Source organism: Cantharellus anzutake, assembly GCF_015039405.1.
Source record: "Cantharellus anzutake strain C23 chromosome Unknown EI90scaffold_63, whole genome shotgun sequence".
Taxonomy (NCBI): domain Eukaryota; kingdom Fungi; phylum Basidiomycota; class Agaricomycetes; order Cantharellales; family Hydnaceae; genus Cantharellus; species Cantharellus anzutake.
The window spans coordinates 98,745-118,308 of record NW_024067013.1 but is presented as its reverse complement, the minus strand read 5'-3'; the positions used below and the strand labels follow the sequence as shown (position 1 = coordinate 118,308).

General features: G+C 48.8%; 9 protein-coding genes across 9 annotated transcripts; 6 read left to right on the top strand and 3 right to left on the bottom strand.

The window, feature by feature from the left end:
• The first annotated feature begins 184 nt into the window (after positions 1-184).
• On the top strand, positions 185-1,433 carry EI90DRAFT_2365050 (uncharacterized protein). Its single transcript, XM_039052929.1, has 3 exons — positions 185-1,057; positions 1,125-1,260; positions 1,311-1,433. Exons 1-2 carry the CDS (start codon positions 419-421, stop codon positions 1,155-1,157), a joined length of 672 nt encoding a protein of 223 aa, XP_038911341.1. The 5' UTR covers positions 185-418; the 3' UTR covers positions 1,158-1,260; positions 1,311-1,433.
• EI90DRAFT_2365051 (uncharacterized protein) lies at positions 1,434-4,785 on the top strand. Its single transcript, XM_039052930.1, has 4 exons — positions 1,434-1,449; positions 1,507-1,558; positions 1,610-3,192; positions 3,253-4,785. Exons 3-4 carry the CDS (start codon positions 1,768-1,770, stop codon positions 4,645-4,647), a joined length of 2,820 nt encoding a protein of 939 aa, XP_038911340.1. The 5' UTR covers positions 1,434-1,449; positions 1,507-1,558; positions 1,610-1,767; the 3' UTR covers positions 4,648-4,785.
• A 2,111-nt stretch (positions 4,786-6,896) lies between these two features.
• On the top strand, positions 6,897-7,914 carry EI90DRAFT_3076142 (uncharacterized protein). The gene is made up of 2 exons (XM_039061631.1): positions 6,897-7,682; positions 7,744-7,914. The coding sequence occupies exon 1, from the start codon at positions 6,994-6,996 to the stop codon at positions 7,480-7,482; it is 489 nt and encodes a 162-aa protein (XP_038911339.1). The 5' UTR covers positions 6,897-6,993; the 3' UTR covers positions 7,483-7,682; positions 7,744-7,914.
• A 2,793-nt stretch (positions 7,915-10,707) lies between these two features.
• On the bottom strand, positions 10,708-11,047 carry EI90DRAFT_3076139 (uncharacterized protein; the record flags this gene model as incomplete). Its single annotated transcript, XM_039061630.1, has 2 exons — positions 10,958-11,047; positions 10,708-10,878 (listed from the first exon to the last, which is right to left on the bottom strand). Coding segments are annotated over exons 1-2 (226 nt in total), but the record flags the coding sequence as incomplete, so codon positions are not given.
• EI90DRAFT_2364887 (uncharacterized protein) lies at positions 10,994-12,045 on the bottom strand. Its single transcript, XM_039052928.1, has 3 exons — positions 11,919-12,045; positions 11,105-11,864; positions 10,994-11,025 (listed from the first exon to the last, which is right to left on the bottom strand). The coding sequence occupies exon 2, from the start codon at positions 11,790-11,792 to the stop codon at positions 11,223-11,225; it is 570 nt and encodes a 189-aa protein (XP_038911337.1). The 5' UTR covers positions 11,793-11,864; positions 11,919-12,045; the 3' UTR covers positions 10,994-11,025; positions 11,105-11,222.
• Positions 11,473-12,497, bottom strand: EI90DRAFT_3076135 (uncharacterized protein; the record flags this gene model as incomplete). Its single annotated transcript, XM_039061629.1, is given in 7 exon segments — positions 11,473-11,558; positions 11,570-11,572; positions 11,587-11,589; positions 11,619-11,770; positions 11,877-12,119; positions 12,273-12,435; positions 12,446-12,497. A coding segment is annotated over 1 exon segment (243 nt), but the record flags the coding sequence as incomplete, so codon positions are not given.
• A 228-nt stretch (positions 12,498-12,725) lies between these two features.
• EI90DRAFT_2364760 (uncharacterized protein) lies at positions 12,726-14,191 on the top strand. The gene is made up of 4 exons (XM_039052927.1): positions 12,726-13,468; positions 13,542-13,681; positions 13,732-13,870; positions 13,928-14,191. Exons 1-4 carry the CDS (start codon positions 12,833-12,835, stop codon positions 14,015-14,017), a joined length of 1,005 nt encoding a protein of 334 aa, XP_038911335.1. The 5' UTR covers positions 12,726-12,832; the 3' UTR covers positions 14,018-14,191.
• EI90DRAFT_2875242 (uncharacterized protein) lies at positions 14,165-14,527 on the top strand (the record flags this gene model as incomplete). Its single annotated transcript, XM_039053875.1, has 1 exon — positions 14,165-14,527. A coding segment is annotated over one exon (363 nt), but the record flags the coding sequence as incomplete, so codon positions are not given.
• Positions 14,528-18,546: 4,019 nt separating this feature from the next.
• On the top strand, positions 18,547-18,940 carry EI90DRAFT_3076132 (uncharacterized protein). The gene has a single exon (XM_039061628.1). It carries the CDS (start codon positions 18,574-18,576, stop codon positions 18,868-18,870), a length of 297 nt encoding a protein of 98 aa, XP_038911333.1. The 5' UTR covers positions 18,547-18,573; the 3' UTR covers positions 18,871-18,940.
• Positions 18,941-19,564: the final 624 nt, after the last annotated feature.

The window sequence follows — 19,564 nt, the reverse complement described above, 5'->3', positions numbered from 1 at the left end:
AAATCGTCAAAAACCTTTCTCATATAACACATAAAGTGATACCACATCTGACCTATGCATTTTCATCAGCTGATGGATAGTTGTTGCAATATAACACCATAAAATGTTTCCCGGGCGTTTAAACGATACACGGGATTTTCCGACAAATGTATGGTTTGAACTCGTGACCAAAATGGTTGGATCCGTAAGCCAGCCGCAATCGGAGACTGAAAAGCGCCGCTCTCCCGTATTGGAATCAACATGTTCCAAATGAAGCAATGTAAGAGGCACGACTGCCTCACTGGGGCCTTACATCGTGGTCAATACAAAGCCGCTTCTTGCCTCGACCTCAGGTGCCTCTACGTATAACATTTATAAGGGCTAGCGGGCTTTACAGTGCTTCGACCCCTGGTTCACTATCGTCCATACCATTAGCGTGATGCCTGGCAAAAAACAGCCGCCATCTTCCTCTCGAGGTCCGAAAGGAAAGGTTCCTGCCTACCAGCTCTCTGCTCGTGGTCTACGGTCGTCACGCACATCGGGGTCCTTACCCCAAGCCCCTGAGATCCATATCACTGGTCCCCAGGAAACCCAGAACCTTAACAGTATCCGCAGGAACGGACAAGACGGATCAACAGGATCGCATCTTGAGGAGCCTCCTAGTGATTCGGAGATATCGCCTTTGTGTTGTACTACTGGGTGGTTCGGGCGTTGGTCAAGTCTCAATTGCGGTGATAGGTCAACTACACCCCAATTAGAACTGTCTGCGGTTCATCACCCAGTCCCTGATACCCCGCAACTATCGCCATCTCATCTCGATCCCAAACAACCTGCTCGTTCGACGCGCAGCATCGACACTGCGCCCGACAGCGCTTCGAGCCTTCACTCACAACCAGAACGCGTGGAGTTGGACCCTGACGTGGATTCGTTACTGGAGCCTGCTCCCGGAAAGAAGCCGATCATTATCGGGACCACGGAGCTTATTCTACAGGCCGCTGCCACCGCTCTTAAATTTTCTCCTATTCCACTTCTGAGCGATATTCCGGGTCTATTGCTGACATTTCTCCAAGTTTACAAGGTTTGAGCAGCGTTCTAGTTTCACGATCGGCAATGGCATATGGCTTATGTTTGATTCACACAGACAGTTGACAGTAATAGCGAAAACCTCAAAGGATTAGATAATGAGGTCGTTAAAGCTTACACAACCATCCTGCGACCGCTCCAACTGTGGACAGGCGAAATTCCTCCCGAAGTAAAGGCTTTAATCAAGGAATTCCATTTGTGCGTACATGCGCTTCAGTTCCACACTTGATTTTAAACCACATACACAGGGCTTTGGACGAACAGACGAAGCAGATTCGGGTACTTTCGAGTCAGAAGCTTGCAACGAGAATCGTTTCAGCGTCCGACGTAACCCAACGGGTAAACAGCGTGAAGACTTGTATCAACAACGCTGTCACATCATTCTTGGTTTGTTCCCTTAGTGCCTCAAGCATACATGTTAGCTGATCGGAACATACCCCATAGACGGAGGCAGCGATTTCGACACTCCTTCACACAATTCAGTCTTCAACGCGAAGTACGCTTCTATGCAGATGCTTTTGGACTCTTTACTAAAGGGCACTACCAGCCGAACTCTCAAGGCTCCCACGGGTCCCTGCTGAGCACACCTATGTCACAGCCAAGTCAGAGTGCCTGGAAGGCACACGGGAGAAGATACAGGCGTCTATAGTCGAACATCTGAAGAAAGCAGGGAACAGATTCGTCTGGCTGCGAGGCTCACCCGGAATGGGAAAGACTGCGATTTCCCTGAGCATCGCGTCCGACTTGGAGAAACAGTGCATATTAGCGGCATCCTTCTTTTGGGATAAGAATCAACCGGGAACGGGACTTGATTCCATTAAACAGTTTCCCTCCACTATTGCACATCAACTTGCATCCTTCAATGAGGAGTTCAAGCTCTCACTTGTCAAACGTCTTCGGCAGCGAGGTTTTGAACTAGTGCAGAATCTCCCTCTAGAGAAGCAAATGAGGGCTCTGGTTGTTGAGCCTATGGGTGATCTCAAGAATTTACTGTTGTCGAGCAAGGACCGCTTCATCATCATCTTAGATGGCTTGGATGAGTGCGGGGATCAGGAAGCACTTGGAACCTTGATGAAGCTTGTGCTAATGCTTGGCGCTTTACCTTCCACATTTACTGTTTTGGTTAGTTCTCGCCCAGAACCGCAGGTTATCTCAGCATGGGTCGATGCTGAGGGTGGAGGTTTCAACATCCCATATGAAGATGTTGACGAGATTGGAGAGGAGACTTTGCACACAGTCCGATGTATGGTGGAGGAGGGCCTTCAAGATTGTGTCAAGAAATCTGCGTGGAAGCCATCCCCGGAGGATTTTGATACCTTTGCTTCGGCTTGCCGTGGATTGCCTGTTATGGCCTCAATCCGCATACGTGATGTCCGCACTCGGACTCAACGCGGTTCCACTCTCAAGCGGGAGTTTGAATACCTTCGCAATCTCAGAGATGCACCACTTGACCTAAAATCAGAGTATCTACGAATACTGCGGCGAGCATATATGTCTGACCAATCTACTATTCCTTCACACGTAGCCGAGAATTATCGCCAAGTGATTGGGACGATCATTGCAGCATATAAGCCGCTCAGTTTAAATTCGATGTCGCAGCTCCTAGGGATAGCTGAGGATGAACTCCGTGCGACCCTAGAGCCGATCGGTTCAATTGTTGAGTTTTCCTCGGAGAAATCACGGCCCCTCCAAAGTTTGATGCGGGTGCTTCGAATTACCCCCGATGCAGTATACCCCAAATTCTACCACGCAACGATGAAGGAATTTCTTACGGATCACCCGTTTGGTCATGAAAGTGATCAGCCATTCTTCATCAGTGATTTGGAGGGGCATTTCTTGGGACCACCACTTCTTCGACTTGTAAATGACGTCATCAAACGGAATAAATCCAAAATCCGTTCTTTTGGAGATAGCAAGAAGCGGAAAGAACTTCAGGAGAAGCAGCAGCCTGAACATGTCCAATATGCTTTCCGCTACTTGTTCTACCATTTGGACCCATCAAGACTGTCTTCACAAGACTCCAACGAATTCAGCAGCGAGTTTGATGTCTTCCTCACCCGAAACTTACTTTCATTCTTTATGCTATCACAATTTGATTTCGAGTTGCCCGACGAATTGCTTCGATCTAACGTAAGTTTGACTTCATTCGATTCTACTGATTCCCAGTATGACATCACTTCTGCCTTGCAGAATCACAATTTGACTGAATGGTTTGAAGAAGTCAACAGGGTGAAGGATATAATAATTGAAAATAAACTCAGCCCCTCCCATATTTTTCGGTCAATTCTTCCCTTCACTCCATCCTCATCCCCGCTTTTCAAGTCATATGGACATCTCTCCGATCCCATTCGGATTTTCAGCATCACTGGGGAACCCTCTAGCCATTCAATTCCATTAAGCGGGGACACCCTTAGTGCTCAAAGGGCTATGGAGGCGAAACTCAGTGTGTTACCGATAGAGGTTGGTGGATCTGGGATGGATGAGACGGACAGTATCGATCGGGGCGCTGAACTTCTTGATCCTGATATTCGTAATGGTATTGTGACCGCTGCAGCACTCTCACGAGATGGCCGCTACATCGCACTCGGCTTTGGGAACGGCGTTATTGAAGTTGCTGACATTGACCATCAACACACCGTCACTCGTTTCCAATGTGATCCACCCAATCTTCCGGCCTGGATTGAATTTATCTGTGGCAGCCACCGGATTGCCACCGAAGACAACGAGGGAAACATCAGGGTCTTCAGTCATGGTTCGCCATCTGTGAAGATCGGTACCCTCCCCAGCGGACCTTGCCTTCCCGTTACTCTGGTCGCGGACAACGGGTCATTTATCATACGAGTTCCTCGGAACATGGACTGCCATTGGTGTGAAAGCATGGCGATCTTGTATGTTTCAGATGAGCCATCCATCCACCCTCTTTCCTCTCCTCGTTCCGTTGCTTCGGCCTCCATGTTAGCCATGCCTGACCGTTGCACACTTGGACTCTCCCCCGAAGGACAGTACGTCGTCGTCCATGATGGCAATAATATCGCTATTTGGTCAACAGAGACGCGTGAGTTGATTCAATTTCGCGTATCTAAATCCACACTTCCCGTCTCCTACAACACATACCCTTGCCCACATCTCATAACCAAAACCAGAACGACAATTCCTTCGCACTTGGAGAATGGCATCCCTCGTGTGCAGAGCCTCATGGCTGGGCGTGATGCGGATCTATTGTGGCTGGAACGACTATCCTGTGAACCCTCACTATGGCTCACACTGACTTCGGATATGCATCAGTGGCATCATGTCACCCGCTTAGACAGATTCGATGACACTGACCCATTCGAGCCAGGAGGACCCAGGCTAACACAGACGATCTGGCTCAACGGTACCCTTGAACTGCTTCTCCCACCAGACTACCGCCCGATCATTCTTGATAAGCACCGGATTAACAGTCAAAAAGTATGGTATGGGGATCGAATGGTGAGGGATAAGTATAACCTCTACCTTCCTTGCGCTAGCAAAGATGGGACTCGATTTTTGGTCCAAGGTCGTATGCGAGCCCCAATCGTTGTCGATATTAGCCAAGTTGTCTAGTTCTTTTGTGGCATTCACTATGGTGCTTTTTTCTTGCATTGTTTGTGTCCCGTTGTACATGTGCATTAATGTATTTGAAAGTCAGGGACGAGCAGCAATATCCATGAACCTTCATCTGAAAGACGAGCTTGTTGGGCATGTAAGCCTGCTCAGCTTATAGAACTATCATATTCTATAAATATTACTACAAGCTTGGCGATGGTCACTATTCTCTGTCCCCCGGATCAAACTGTGCATAATGTTGTAGATACCTGCGTCGCGTAATTGCGACATGAGCGATACATGAGTTAATGTGTAGAAAGCAAAATAGTGACTTCCATCACAGCCTCGAATACGAGAACTGAGGAAGACTCGCCCTTCTTATACACGACCAACACTCAGTGGCGAGATTGTCGAACCAGGGACAATGACATGAAAAGGCCGGCAGATGCAGTAGCTGTTCAGGCCGGTCGTGCATGCCGCTTGAAATATTATAGATAACGCCACAGCATATGGAGAGCGCCCAGTTTCCACCGTGCAGCACTTGGCGTGTACCACAAAGCTGGCTGCTGTCCAGCGATGTGTTACAGAGGCTCATGTGGGCTGTTCAGCGCTTTCACAAGCAAGACATCGAACTTTCTTGCGGCCTCCAGAAAGACCTGTCTCTGTATGGGCCCAGTGATAACGGCGAAAATGGGACGAAAAGGGGCTTGTGAGGAACAGACATAGAAATGCAAGAGTTGGCTTGCGGCAGCGTCAACGTTGGCGGGACTATCAAGGCTGGGGAGGTCTGCGCTAAGCAGAGAGAGATAACAGATACAAGCTACCCAACGGGGAGCGACATCATTCCCATTTAACCAGGCTCAAGCAAGAAGAGATGGATTCGGTTGGAGCAGATGCTTGACTACTCACCATAGTGTCCACAGTGTGGATGGGTAACCAACGTTCAGGTACCTCCACTGGTCGTCTCCCGGATCATGCTGAAAGTGCTGCGAATGAGTTGGAGCGAATCTGAAAGTGGGAAGGTAATCAACCGAGATGCAAACCTCGCCATTTTCGTAAACTAAATTGCACTCGTCAGCGAATACTCCACAGGGATTCCAATCACAAACCATTAGAGTTGCCAGATCTTGGTTAAGAATTTCAACTTTGGCGACAAAATTAAAAGGAGATACTCTTGGAAAATCCGCGGCGGGGGTTGGCGTAAATTCACAGGAGGGAAACTTAGCTGTGCCCGATAGATACATACCTCCCTCACTGCGACGGAAAAATTAGATCAGGTGTGCTGCTCTGAAACGCCAGCGAACACAAGGCGAATTGAAGACTAAGGTAAAGGCAGGCATGGAAATAACGTGTCACGGTCTACACGCCATGAGGTGAATTCCAATGACCAAACTTAGGGGTATGGGGCACATCGCTGGATCGCTCGTGGAGGCATTAGGTCGAGGTCGAGCACGCATGCATAATCATAGCCGACTCTAAAAATGACATGTTTGCCTATGTAACGGGCTCCATTCCCCAGCATTTCAAATTCATTTGTGCAACATTTTGATATCCTAACCTCCCATTCTGACCTATCTTACGATATATCCTTTGCTGATTCTCGTAGGATCCGGCCGCGTGTCCGTTACAATAGTGTTGGGATATAAGACGCTCGTCTTTGATAGATCCTCACTTATCCAGGACTCCACCCTCTGATTTCGTAACTAACCTCAAGGGAAGACGAAACCTATTAGGGTCAGTATTAACTAGGTCAAGCTCAGGTTCAAACCCAAGCCAATCCTATCTACCATTAAGTACTCGCTCGAATCAATAGAGGCTGGTGGCTCGAATCTCGGTCCTCTCTGAAAACCATCGCGTCGCCCCATCCAGATACTCGCACAATGAAGACTAGCATCTTGACCTCCTTCCTTCCTTCCTCATCTATCACCCTAGTCGACAGCATTTCCGCACCCAGGTCAAAATTTCACCGTACCATTCCATACATCCCTCTGCATTCAAAACAACCTTCAATTCTACGCTCTCTTCGGGATATGGTCTTCACCCGGCTTAGGCGTATCATACTTGGGGCTTCCAGTTTCCCCCCGTCCCTGGTGCAGAGGGTGTGGACTAGGGTTGGGTAACGCTCGAGTTGGACCCAGTGGGACGGGAAAGTTGGGGATCAATTTGCGGGAAGCAACGTTAGCGACACTGGGCCGAACGCTTATAACGTTGAGATTAGCTGTGGATTTGACGATGCCAGGAAATCAAATGACGGACTTACACTTCGCCTGGAACAGTATGTTTTACTCCCTGTTTCTTTCCCCCGGCTTCACGGATTATAATTAACATAATTACGTTCAGATCCTGTTCACACTCAACGACGTCATGTGTACCGGCCATCCAGGTGGGAGCATCCGGACTGGGCAACACTGTCCTTTTGCAACACGACAATCAGGACCAAGTTTCCCTACTATCCCGGTGGCCCCGACCCAAACAGCATGGCCACATTGGTTTTCCTTTCGGAGGGGGTATATCGGCTTCCTATATACACTTCGATTGTGGTTGTTGAGCCTATGGATCTCAAGGACTTACTGTTGTCTAGGAAGGACCGCCATCACCCTTGATGGGTTGAATGAGTGCGGGGATCAGGGGGCACTTGAAACCTTGATGAAGCTCGTGTTAATGCCACTTCAGGCCTTACCTCTCACGTTTGCTGTGCTTATCAGCTCTCGCCCGGAACAGGAGGTTGTTTCAGCTTGGGACGATGCCATGGATCGAGGTCTTGACATCCCATGCGAGGATATCGATAAGGTCGGAGAGGAGACTCTGCACACCGTTCGTCATATGGTGGAGGTGGCCTTCGTGACTGTGTGAAGAAATCTGCTTGGAAGCCATCAAATGAGGATTTTGACGGCTTTACCTCAGCTTTCCGTGGATTGCCCGTTACTGCTTCAATCCGCATACGTGATGTCCATGATCAGACTCGACGTGATTCCACTCTCAAGCGGGAGTTTGGGTACTTTCGCAATCTTACAGATGCACCACTCGACCTGAAGTCAGAGTGTTTTCAAACACTGCAGTGAGCATATATGACCAATCAATCTAGTATTCATCCATACGTAATCGAAAAATTACCACCAAAGTGATTGGGACAGTCATTGTAGCACGTTGGCCGCTCAGTTTATATCCGATGTCACAGCTCCTAGGGATAGCTGAGGATGAAGTCCATGCAACCCTAGAGCCGATCAGTTCAATTATTGAGTTGTCCTCAGAGAAATCACGGTCCCTCCAAGGTTTGATGCGGGTGCTCCGAATTGCCCCTGATGCAGTGTACCCTACGTTCTATCATGCAACGATGAAGGAATTCCTTATGGATCGCCCATTTGGTCATGAAAGTAATCAGCCATTCTTCAAAGGGGCATTTCTTGGGACCAACACTGCTTTGACTTGTAAATGACATCATCGAACGGAATAAATCCAAAATGGGTTTTTTTGGAGATGACAATTCCTAGTAGTAAGCTAGTTCAATTTTCCAACCCGGGCACCGAGTGCACCCATTCATTTCGGACTAGCCAGCCCAGGCGCTCATTGTGTGTGGCTACCGTTATCCTAAGTGGGAATGTGGTCGATGCATAACGGCCGGTTCCTTTGATCTGCTATTTCAAGTCATCCGCCCTAACCTGGACGGGCATTAAGTAGTCTAGATAAGATCACAATTAAGAGTGTGCCCGCAGTCCATGGAGGCGCGGCTGCTTGGCTAATTGTGGTACACAAATGAGATTGGCACGTACGTTTGGTTACTCAAATCCAGGTAAGTATGCATGTGGCTCATCTCATAGTAGTCTTCAGTGTGGTAACCATTGCTTCTATATTTCAGAGAACACAGATGCAACTACTCAGGCGGGCTGTGGCAGCCGCGTGAACGATTATAAATCACGCTACAGTATATGGAAACCGCCCAGTTTCCATGTGGCAACTCGCAGAGATATTCTGTGACGTATTTACTTATGTAAAGGCTCCATGTGCCGAGGCTGCCGTGGATTTGTGCGCCCGCGCGTCCCGATCTACATCCTAACCTCCCATCTCATCCGGGGCCGTCAGAACAGGTTTTCGACCCTTATGGGGAAGCCCAAAGGCATTCTTAGACTAGCAGACTTCATCAAGAAGTCGCGGGCCATCGACAAAAAGAACGGACAGAGAATGACTCCGAACGGGGGAACAGGAAACAGGAATACCCAACCAGTAACCCCCCGTAGGGAGAGAGGAGTGACATAGACATCACTACACCCCCACGCATACCCAGATAAGACTTGAACCCAGACATCACAACCCAGAGGACCCCGTCACCCCGACCACACCAACCAGACAACCCTACCTTGTATTGACGAGCCCCTCATGTACATTCAGATGTAATTATTAGTCGGGCTAGCCGCACTGCCACGTACAAACGCGGCCGCGGGGTAACAAAATAGAGTACAACAACAACCTCCCATCTCATTGTGACGTACATATCTTATTTGCCTATTCCCGGATACCCGTGCTACGCCGAAGAACCTTCATCCAGTTTTGTACGTACTCGGCCGTATCCTCATCGTGTTGGGATATATGACGCTCGTCTTCGATGGACTTCTCACTAGCCTCAAGGGAAGACGATACCTGAGCCCAAGGTGTATTGATATTAACTAGGTCAACTTCAGGTTCAACAATCCGATCTACCATTACTCGCTCCTCTCGGACGTCGTCACATCCAGATACTCGCACAATGAAGACTAGCATCTTGACCTCCACCCAGGTCATAAATTCACCGTAACATTCCATACATCCCTCTGCATCCAAAACAACCTTTAATTCTACGCTCTCTTCGGGATATGGCCTGGATCCGGCCTAGGCGAATCATCTTTGGGAATTCCTGTTCCAGCAGTTGCTCCCGTCCCCGGTGCAGATGGCGGACTAGGATTGGGTAACTTTCAAGTTGGACCCAGTGGGAAGGGAAAGCTAGGCATCGATGTTGGTGGGATCGATTTCGTCGGCACAGATTGCTATTGTGCAGGATAACGGTACAAGAACTGACTGCCACGGCCGAAATGTCGGTGGGGCGAATCGACGGAGCCCACCACTAGCTGTAGTCACCCAGTCTTGATCGGAGTCACACACAAATTCATTTTCATCATGACGGAGTGCGTGTGATGATAATACAGCGCTGCAGAGTTTGGGTCGCTAAAATCCCGCACCTTACACGAACAGCTGATGCTTATTTGACCTCGGATCCAGGAGCTCTGACTTTTGCATAGGTTCAACCGCACAACGAAAGGTTAACCTCCCCCATTTTTTTCGGACAAAGCCCGGTCCGTCAAGGGCGAAGATTGGCTGAAGAGGGCAGTGGACTGCAAGCTAACCCCTTCGATCACAGGGTACGTGACGTATGTGTGTCCTCGACCATGGATGCATCATCGAGGGGGCTCCTCGTCCTGGGTAGGCATGTAACCTCCCCACCCATGCCTAGGGACGTGCGGATGTTGCGCAGGCCCAAGAGTGAGTTGACACAATTTTCCTGCGGTTGATCCAAAACGGCAGTTAGTGCCCAGACCCATGAACAACACCACAGACGACTGAGGCCTCTGGCCTTCGATACGAGATCCAACAAGTTCCGAAGGAAGGTCAGAAGTAGATGCATCAACGCGCAGCTCCGATAGTTAAGCTATGTAACTGAACCGTCCCAATGTAAATGCCAGGTCATCAAGCACTCCACTGCAGGTAACAATGAGCCCATCAATACAAGGCTGGTGAGACTTGCACTGGAATGCAGCACCACCACGTCTTTTAAATGACAAATTCTCAACGTCTTACGTCAGCCGGACGATGTGCGTAAAGTTGATATGGGCATTGTCCATTTCGTTCAAGAACTGGAGGCTCTGATCATTGGGGAGCAACCCAAAACTCCCGCCAAGGAGGGTGGTCAAGAACACTTTTGACGATATCGTGGGGACCTGCTGAATGCTCTTGAATTCAATCCCGCGCAAGAGTCAACAGAATGCAGCTGAACAATTTGGCTTGATAACTTCGCTTGAGGATGGATCCGTTGATCATCAGGTTATCAACAAATGTCAAGGGCTCTCTTGTATGCTTCTCGCGATGTCATTAGCTCCTTCATGGCTGTGATCGCCAGTGCCGGCTCTGAAGGAGCGACAGTTTCAATATGCAAACAGCCAACGATGTCCCTCTGGATTCGCATATGGCTGCGGACGCCTGAGAGAGCAAGAATAGATCCAGCTTTGTTGGTTGAAAGCTTGACAGGGAATCTGTGTGGAAAAAAACATGGTCAACATCGATGGGATTAAGATATGGTGACCTTGAACACATGTACAGTTTCCTCCTGGTAGTGGACAGGAAATTAGTTGCAGCATACGTGGAGCAGAACTGAAGCCAAACCCGATGCAATGTTCCATACGATTAGAAGTGAGAATGGAGTAGGGCTAAAGGGGCGTACTGGGCGTACTGGGCGGCCGTAATTCTTTAAATAGCTAAACGACAATGCCTCTCTGGGAGTCCTTACTGGCGAGTGTACAGTTACAAATATGGCCAAGGCGGGAGCGTCGTGAGATCAGTGTGTCGGGTTAATGATGCTTCGTGACATGGACGAAAAAAGTCGGCAATCGTGGGACCCGTATCGAGGAAAAGTTAAGTCCTTCGATGGGAAATTCATCTTGGGCCTTAATCATTCGTTGAAGTGCTAATATCGACATCATATAAGCGAGAGATAGGAACTTCGATCCAGTCCCGACGGCAAGTTTGAGCGTTGAACTCCGAGATATAATGTTTGTACACTCGTCAAATGCAGCGATGAACTTGTCGTGCCCGAGACGCTGAAGATCAATCGCCAGATTCTTCGTCGCTTTCAAGCAAAAGTGTCGGCACAGCTCCTTATGCCATTTATCGATCTCATTTGCAAGAGACCGATTAGTTGCCTCGAAAACTGACTCAAACAATACCCCACGCGACACAGATTTATATGACCAGGCACACATTTGCGTCTCAAGATCGTCATTTGGATTACGACCAAGGCGTTCGTAGACCTGTTTAAAAAGTGCCCCGATAAGGGCAGCGGCCATCCTAACGGGATCATTGCCTTGGCCTCTATTAATCAAATATACTAAATACTCGACTGATTTTACGAATTGACACATGGCCTCATCTCACGGAGGCCAGCCGGCCTCTGGATTGCTCGAGTCGCGGAAGCAAATACTGAAGCCAGGTGTCTGGAGCATGAATCAGCAGAGCCCAGCTGGAGAGATGGGTTGATTGCGACACACGTTTTTCAACACTTCTGCTACCAGGCGTGATTTTCCCGTTCCATTTGATTGCAAAATGGGAATGCTGCGTCCGTAATATAGGGTGCTATTATGTATCTCGTCGTAAACACCAAGTGCTTGCGGAAAGATTTGAGCATTATCTCCCCGATAATCCCTACAAAAAGAAGCCTCCAGTTGGGCCCCGGCGCTGCTCCCTAATCCGCTCGTTCAGCTAGGATGCATAACAAACCAAATATACGGGGAGATAGCCAGACGTTGACACTCTACTTCTAGTGCAAGTGATTCATGCAAGTCAAGTGGTCGAAGGGTTTCTGATCAAACGATGAGGCAGGGAAACCAGGACCGAGGGGGCTAGACGCTGAACTTGTTGAAATGAGCGGATTTCTGTAGTATTTCTTCGAGGAAGTGGTTATTAGGAATGAGAGCCTTTGCTCGTTGCAGCGTGAGATGCCTTAGTCTCTGGTCGTCGTTAGCGATGTAGAAGAGAAGGAAGGCTTCTCCAATTCATCCAGGTCCTCCGAGTCTAGCGAAGCAGCCATCAGGTGAGACTTTGCAATAGATGGTACTCGGCTGTTTCCACCACTAAACCTGTTGGCGGAGATATCCTATCGTACATGTCATTCTAATATCAATGAGCCGTTCACTTCAACATTGGGGGAGTGACCTGCTACTGCGCAGCTTCATGCCTATCTGGGACTGAAAAGGGCCGCTCTCCCGTATTGGAATCAACATGTTCCAAATGAGGCAATGTAAGAGGCACGACTGCCTCACTGGGGCCTTACATCGTGGTCAATGCAAGGCCGCTTCTTGCCTCGACTCAGCCGCTTCTGCGTGTATCGTTTATAAGGGCTAGGCGGGCTTTCCAGCCTTCATGCTTCGAGCCCTGGTTCACTATCGTCCATACCATTAGCGTGATGCCTGGCAAAAAACAACCGCCATCTTCCTCTCGAGGTCCGAAAGGAAAGGTTCCTGCATACCAGCTCTCTGCTCGTGGTTTACAGTCATCGCGCACATCGGGGTCACCCCAAGCCCCTGAGATCCATATCACTGGTCCCAATGAAACCCAAAACCGTAACAGTATCCGTAGGAACGGACAAGATGGACCAACAGGATCGCATCTTGAGGAGCCTCCTAGTGATTCGGAGATATTGTCTTTGTGTTGTACTACTGGGTGGTTCGGGCGTTGGTCAAGTCTCAATTGCCGTAACAGGTCAACTATGCCCCACTTAGAACTGTCTGCGGTTCATCCCCCAGTCCCTGATACCTCGCGGCTATCGCCATCTCATCTCGATCCCAAACAGCCTACTCGTTCGACGCGCAGCATCGACACTATGCCCGACAGCGCTTCGAGCCTCCACTCACAACCAGATCGCGTGGGGTTAGACCCAGACGTGGATTCGTCACTGGAGCCGGCTCCCGGAAAGAAGCCGATCATTATCGGCACCACGGAGCTTATTCTACAGGCCGCTACCTCCGCTCTTAAATTTTCTCCTATTCCGCTTCTGAGCGAAATTCCGGGTCTACTGCTGACATTTCTCCAAGTTTACAAGGTTTGAGCAGCGTTCTAGTTTCACTATCGGTGATAACATGTGGCTTATCTTTGTCCATTTTTGGTTCACACAGACAGTTGACAGTAATAGCGAAAACCTCAAAGGGCTAGAAAGTGAGGTCGTTGAAGCTTACACAACCATCCTGCGACCGCTCCAACTGTGGACAGGCGAGATTCCTCCCGAAGTAAAGGCTCTAATCGAGGAATTCCATTTGTGTGTACATTCGCTTCAGTTGCACACTCGATTTAAAACCACATCCCCAGGGCCTTGGAGGAACAGACGAAGCAGATTCAGGCACTTTCGAGTCAAAAGCTAGCAAGGAGAATCGTTTCAGCGTCCGACGTAACCCAACGGGTAAACAGCGTGAAGACTTGCATCAACGACGCTGTCACATCATTCTCGGTTTGTTCCCTTAGTGCCTAAAGCATGCACGTTCGCTGATTGGAACATACCCCATAGACGGAGGCAGCGATTTTGACACTCCTTCACACAATTCAGTCTTCAACGCGAAGTACGCTTCTATGCACATCCTTTCGGACTCTTTGCTGAAGGATACTACCAGCCGAACTCTCAAGACTCCCACGGGTCCCTGCTGAGCACACCTATGTCACAGCCAAGTCAGAGTGCCTGGAAGGCACACGGGAGAAGATACAGGCGTCTATAGTCGAACATCTGAAGAAAGCAGGGAACAGATTCGTCTGGCTGCGAGGCTCACCCGGAATGGGAAAGACTGCGATTTCCCTGAGCATCGCGTCCGACTTGGAGGAACAGCGCACGTTAGCGGCATCCTTCTTTTGGGATAAGAATCAACCGGGAACGGGACTTGATTCTATTAAACAGTTTCCCTCCACTCTTGCGCATCAACTTGCGTCCTTCAATGAGGAGTTTAAGCTCTCGCTTGTCAAACGGCTTCGGCAGCGAGGCCTCGAGCTGGCGCAAAATCTCCCTCTGGAGAAGCAAATGAGCGCTCTGGTTGTTGAACCTATGGTCGATCTCAAGGATTTACTGTTATCGAGCAAGGACCGCTTAGTCATCATCTTAGATGGCTTGGACGAGTGCGGGGATCAGGAAGCACTTGGAACCTTGATGAAGCTTGTGCTAATGCTTGGCGCTTTGCCTTCCACATTTACCGTGTTGGTCAGTTCTCGCCCAGAACCGCAAGTTATCTCAGCATGGGTCGATGCTGAGGGTGAAGGTTTCAATATCCCTTGTGAAGATGTTGATAAGATTGGGGAGGAGACTTTGCACACAGTCCGCTGTATGGCGGAGGAGGGCCTTCAGGATTGTGTCAAGAAATCTACATGGAAGCCGTCCCCGGAGGATTTTGATACCTTTGCTTCGGCTTGCCGTGGATTGCCCGTTATTGCCTCAATCCGCATACGTGATGTCCATGATCAGACTCGACGCGGTTCCACTCTCAAGCGGGAGTTTGAGTACTTTCGCAATCTTACCGATGCGCCACTCGACCTGAAGTCGGAGTATTTGCGAATACTACGGCGAGCATATATGTCCAGTCAGTCTAGCATTCGTCCACATGTAATCGAGAATTACCACCAAGTAATCGGGACGATCATTGCAGCATGTCGGCCACTTAGTTTATATTCGATGTCGCAGCTCCTAGGGATAGCCGAGGATGAAGTCCATGCAACCCTAGAGCCGATCAGTTCAATTATTGAGTTGTCCTCAGAGAAATCACGGTCCCTCCAAGGTTTGATGCGGGTGCTTCGAATTGCCCCTGATGCGGTATACCCCAAATTTTACCATGCAACAATGAAAGAATTTCTCACGGATCGCCCATTGGGTCATGACAATGACCAGCCATTCTTCATCAGTGATTTGAAGGGGCATTTCTTGGGACCACCACTTCTTCGGCTTGTAAATGACATTATCGAACGGAATAAATCCAAAATAGGTTTATTCGGAGATGGCCACAAGCGGAAAGGATTTCAGGGGAAGAAGGAGCCTGAACATGTCCAATATGCTCTCCGCTGCCTGTTCTACCACTCGGATCCATCAAGACTCTCCTCCAACGAATTCAGAAGCGAGTTTCATGTGTTCCTTACCCGAAACTTACTTTCATTCTTGGTGCTGTCACAATTTGATTTCGAGTTGCCTGATGAATTACCTCGATCTAACGTAAGTCGTAAGTTTAACTTCACTCAATTCTACTGATTCCCCTTGCAGAATCACAATTTGACTGAATGGTTCGAAGAAGTCAAGAGGGTGAAGGATATAATAACCAAGAATGAACTCACCTCCTCCCCCTGGCATATTTTTCGGTCAATTCTTCCCTTCACTCCATCCTCATCCCCACTTTTCAAGTCATATGGACATCTCTCTGATCCCGTTCGGATTTTCAGCATCACTGGGGAATCCTCTAGCCGTTCAATTCCATTAAGCGGGGATACTCTTAGTGCTCAAAGGGTTATGGAGGCGAAACTCAATGCGTTACCGATAGAAGTTGGTAGATCTAAGATAGATGAGATGGACAGGATCGATCACAGTGCTGAATTTCTTGATCCTGATATTCGTAATGGTATTGTGACTGCTGCAGCACTCTCACGAGATGGCCGCTACATCGCACTCGGCTTTGGAAATGGCATTATTGAAATTGCCGACATCGATCATCACCGAACCACCTCTCAATTCCAATGTGACCCACCCAATCCTCCAGTTTGGATTGAATTTATCTGTGGCAGCCACCGGATTGCTGCCGAAGATAATGAGGGAACCATTACGGTCTTCAGCCATGGTTTGCCATCTGTGAAGGTCGGTACCCTCCCCAGTGGCCATCACCCTCCCATTACTCTGGTTGCAGACAACGGCTCATTCATCATACGAGTTCCTCACTTCCGTTGGTACAAAAACATGGTGATCTTACATGTCTCCGATGAGCCATCCATCCACCCTCTTTCCTCTCCTCGCCCCAGTGTTTTAACCTCCACTAGGCCAGCCGTGCCTGACCGTTGCACACTTGGACTCTCCCCTGAAGGACGGTACATCATCATCCATGATGGCAATCATATCGGTATTTGGTCAACAGAGACGCATGAGTTAGTTCATTTTCATGTGTCTGGATCCATAGTTCCTGGTTCCTACAACACACACCATCGCCCACATCTCATAACCCAAACCCGAATGAAAATTCCTTCGCTCCTGGAGAATGGCTTCCCTCGTGTGCAGAGCCTCATGGCTGGGAATGACACAGATCTATTGTGGCTGGAGCGACTATCCCTCGAGCTCTCATCAAGGTTCCCACTGGCTTCGGATAATCGACTTCCCATCCTCGCAGGGCAAAGACAAGGTAGTGCCACTGGAACACAGACGATTTGGCTCAATGGGAACCTTGAACTCCTTCTCCCACCAGAATACCGCCCGGTCATTCTTGACCAGCACCAGGTTAACAGTCAAAAAGTATGGTATGGGGATCGAATGCTGAGGGATAAGTATGACCTCTACCTTCCTTGCGCTAGCAAAGATGGAACTCGATTCTTGGTCCAAGGTCGTATGCGAGCCCCAATCGTCGTTGATATTAGCCAAGTTGTCTAGGTGTTTACTATGATGCTTTTCTCCTTCATTGTTTGTGTCCCGCTTTACATGTGCATTACTGTATTTGAGAGCCAGGGACATGAGCGCGGGCACCGCATTGTCTGCAATATATGAGCCTTCCTTTGACAACGAGCTTGTTGGGTGCTCGGCTGGACAAGGTCACATAGAACTGTCACGTTCGATAGATCTTACTGCAAGCTTGGTGATGGTCGTTATTCCCTGCCCCCCAGATTGCACTCATGCATATGTTGCGTAACAGCGACGTGAGCGATACGTGAGTTAATGTGTAGAAAGTAAAATAGTGACTCTCACCTCAGACTCGAATGTGAGAACTAGGGAAGAGGAGTTCCAAAGATTCGCCCTTTCCTCGCCACTATTACCCTTTCGATGTAGCCAGACATTGATATTCTAATGTGTAATGCGGCATGAATAAGGGGAAAGACGAATTTCATCTCATTGTACAGTTCATGACGGGTGTTGACTACATCAGCACATATATCGAGAGTCTAATGGTGTCTCCCATCCAGGTAGGATTTTAGGCGTCCTCAGGATCCTCGTCCCGACAATGAAAGCACGAAGCTCGAAGCGTTACATTACTTTTCACCCGGCCGTAAGTGAGTTATCACGACTAGCACATCTTTTTTACTCCAAACCATACAGCGTTCGACCCTCGCGGTAAGATTATAGTAGAGAAGCACTGATGCTATATATGAATTCGGAATTGGAGCGCTTTCGAGCTGTTGCCCAGGCAAAGACTTCCCCAACGTGCGATGATTCAATCCCACCAGTACTTCAGGTTGACTTCAAATACAAATTATTCACAGTCGTCTAGCATCGATTGACCGATGACGGCTCGAGATGAGACTGCCCAGTTAAAGCTGCTGGCCTTGAATTTACAAGTATGCACAGAACCGGTGAGATTATTCGGATAGGATTGTCATCCCTATTCTTATGTGATTGCCCCAGGCCCCATCTCAACTTGTGTTATTTATCACGTTGAGCACCACTTCTCCATGCTCGATGTGTGCAGGAGTGCATCCATTAGGCATGAGGGATTCAGAGTGATCACAGTGGTGTGGTGAATGGGAGGAAACTCATTTGAGTTGGTCTTTAGATATGAGTGACAATGCCCAGAAGTGTCCGGGTACCACCATCGCATGACGACGCTGATGGTTATTGGCATTCCATGGAAGGGACGAGGGAGCAGATACTTGGTATCTGGGGAATTGATTAATCAGGATCGTGATATTCTTGGATGGGCGAAGCTCATGGCTAGTAGAGGAATGATAATCCGGTATTTCTTGACTGGAGCCACGAATAAATGCAAAGACTATTATGCTAGATTGAAAATGATCAGCCTTCATGTATTACTGGCCACCGTTTCAAGACTTATTACCGATCTGAGTCAACTCCAGCCCAGAAATACCAGAAGTGGATCGAAGAGAAGAGGAACCCATTATGTGCTTCCGCTTGCAGCTAGTGCGAGGCTAAACATCCCCTTGTATGAATAGCAAATGTAATTAGCCTCTCACGACGACGGACATGCTTGCTGAGGCATGGACTCGGGACAAAACACCTCAGGTCAGAATCAGAAGTCGGTTCGTGCAGACTTAGGGCGAAGTTGTTGTGCGTATCGGAGGCTGACCCTAGGAGACGATGCCATGACTGACCAAACTACGTATCACCAGAACCAATCAGCGCTAGAGCTGACTGCTGCCCGAAATTTCAGTAAGGGCGAGTTGACGGAGCCCTCCACCAGTTGTAGTCACGTCAAAAAGATCGGGTTGAGGGGGTCAACTGTAGACTCTGTGGGTTGGTTCAATCCCCTTTTGTGTGGCTTCACCGTCAGGTAGTTGACCCAGCGAGGCAAGCTAGGTCATGAAAATTCTCGGGTTCAACAACCGATATCACACTTCTCAGTCGTTCAGTGGCATAACCTAAGTTGGGGTTCGGCAACCCACGTTGACCTTTCAGCCAGCTTATGTAAGCACCAGATAGCTCGAGATGGGACAAAAATTACAAGAAGTTTTGTGCCTTCCACACAACATATCCCACAAAATGACATTATTAAAGTTTGTTAAGAGAGCACACCAGAATGTTTTCGTCGGATTAGAGTTTCACAGTGCTAAAAAATTGGGAAGGTCACAGCAATGTTTTTATCCTGATGCCTCTTGGAACTCATTTGAAGAGGACTAATCAGTTCGGTTCCGTGAGCGGTCCATGAGTTAGTGGACACGGTCCGTATGGACCTGCAATGCGTATGATTGTGTGCCAGCGATGCGAGCCGTACGTCAATTAAATACATTAATAGTAAATGCAGGAGAGGGTAGCAAGTGAAAAAATGATGTAACGCAACGGAGGCGATGGGGAAGGAGGTGGGAAGCGCGGAGATTCAGTTAAGAACTATGAAAGTAAGAGTAAGCGCGCGTTTAGTGGATAGCAAGAGCAGGGATAACCGTGTGCAGGCCTGAGGAGCGGGGCCAGCACACACAGTTAGAAGCCTCATCGCACTACCGTTAACTTACCAGTTAGACGTTGTAGTACGAT

Excerpts from the sequence above, each read along its gene's own strand:
- EI90DRAFT_2365050 (XM_039052929.1), top strand. The coding sequence starts at position 419 with ATGCCTGGCAAAAAACAGCCGCCATCTTCCTCTCGAGGTCCGAAAGGA. Across the intron at positions 1,058-1,124 it reads CATTTCTCCAAGTTTACAAG|TTGACAGTAATAGCGAAAAC; the intron begins GTTTGAGCAGCG and ends TCACACAGACAG.
- EI90DRAFT_2365051 (XM_039052930.1), top strand. The coding sequence starts at position 1,768 with ATGGGAAAGACTGCGATTTCCCTGAGCATCGCGTCCGACTTGGAGAAA. Across the intron at positions 3,193-3,252 it reads ACGAATTGCTTCGATCTAAC|AATCACAATTTGACTGAATG; the intron begins GTAAGTTTGACT and ends TCTGCCTTGCAG.
- EI90DRAFT_3076142 (XM_039061631.1), top strand. The coding sequence starts at position 6,994 with ATGTGTACCGGCCATCCAGGTGGGAGCATCCGGACTGGGCAACACTGT.
- EI90DRAFT_2364887 (XM_039052928.1), bottom strand. The coding sequence starts at position 11,792 with ATGTGTCAATTCGTAAAATCAGTCGAGTATTTAGTATATTTGATTAAT.
- EI90DRAFT_2364760 (XM_039052927.1), top strand. The coding sequence starts at position 12,833 with ATGCCTGGCAAAAAACAACCGCCATCTTCCTCTCGAGGTCCGAAAGGA. Across the intron at positions 13,682-13,731 it reads CTAATCGAGGAATTCCATTT|GGCCTTGGAGGAACAGACGA; the intron begins GTGTGTACATTC and ends CCACATCCCCAG. Across the intron at positions 13,871-13,927 it reads ACGCTGTCACATCATTCTCG|ACGGAGGCAGCGATTTTGAC; the intron begins GTTTGTTCCCTT and ends CATACCCCATAG.
- EI90DRAFT_3076132 (XM_039061628.1), top strand. The coding sequence starts at position 18,574 with ATGGACTCGGGACAAAACACCTCAGGTCAGAATCAGAAGTCGGTTCGT.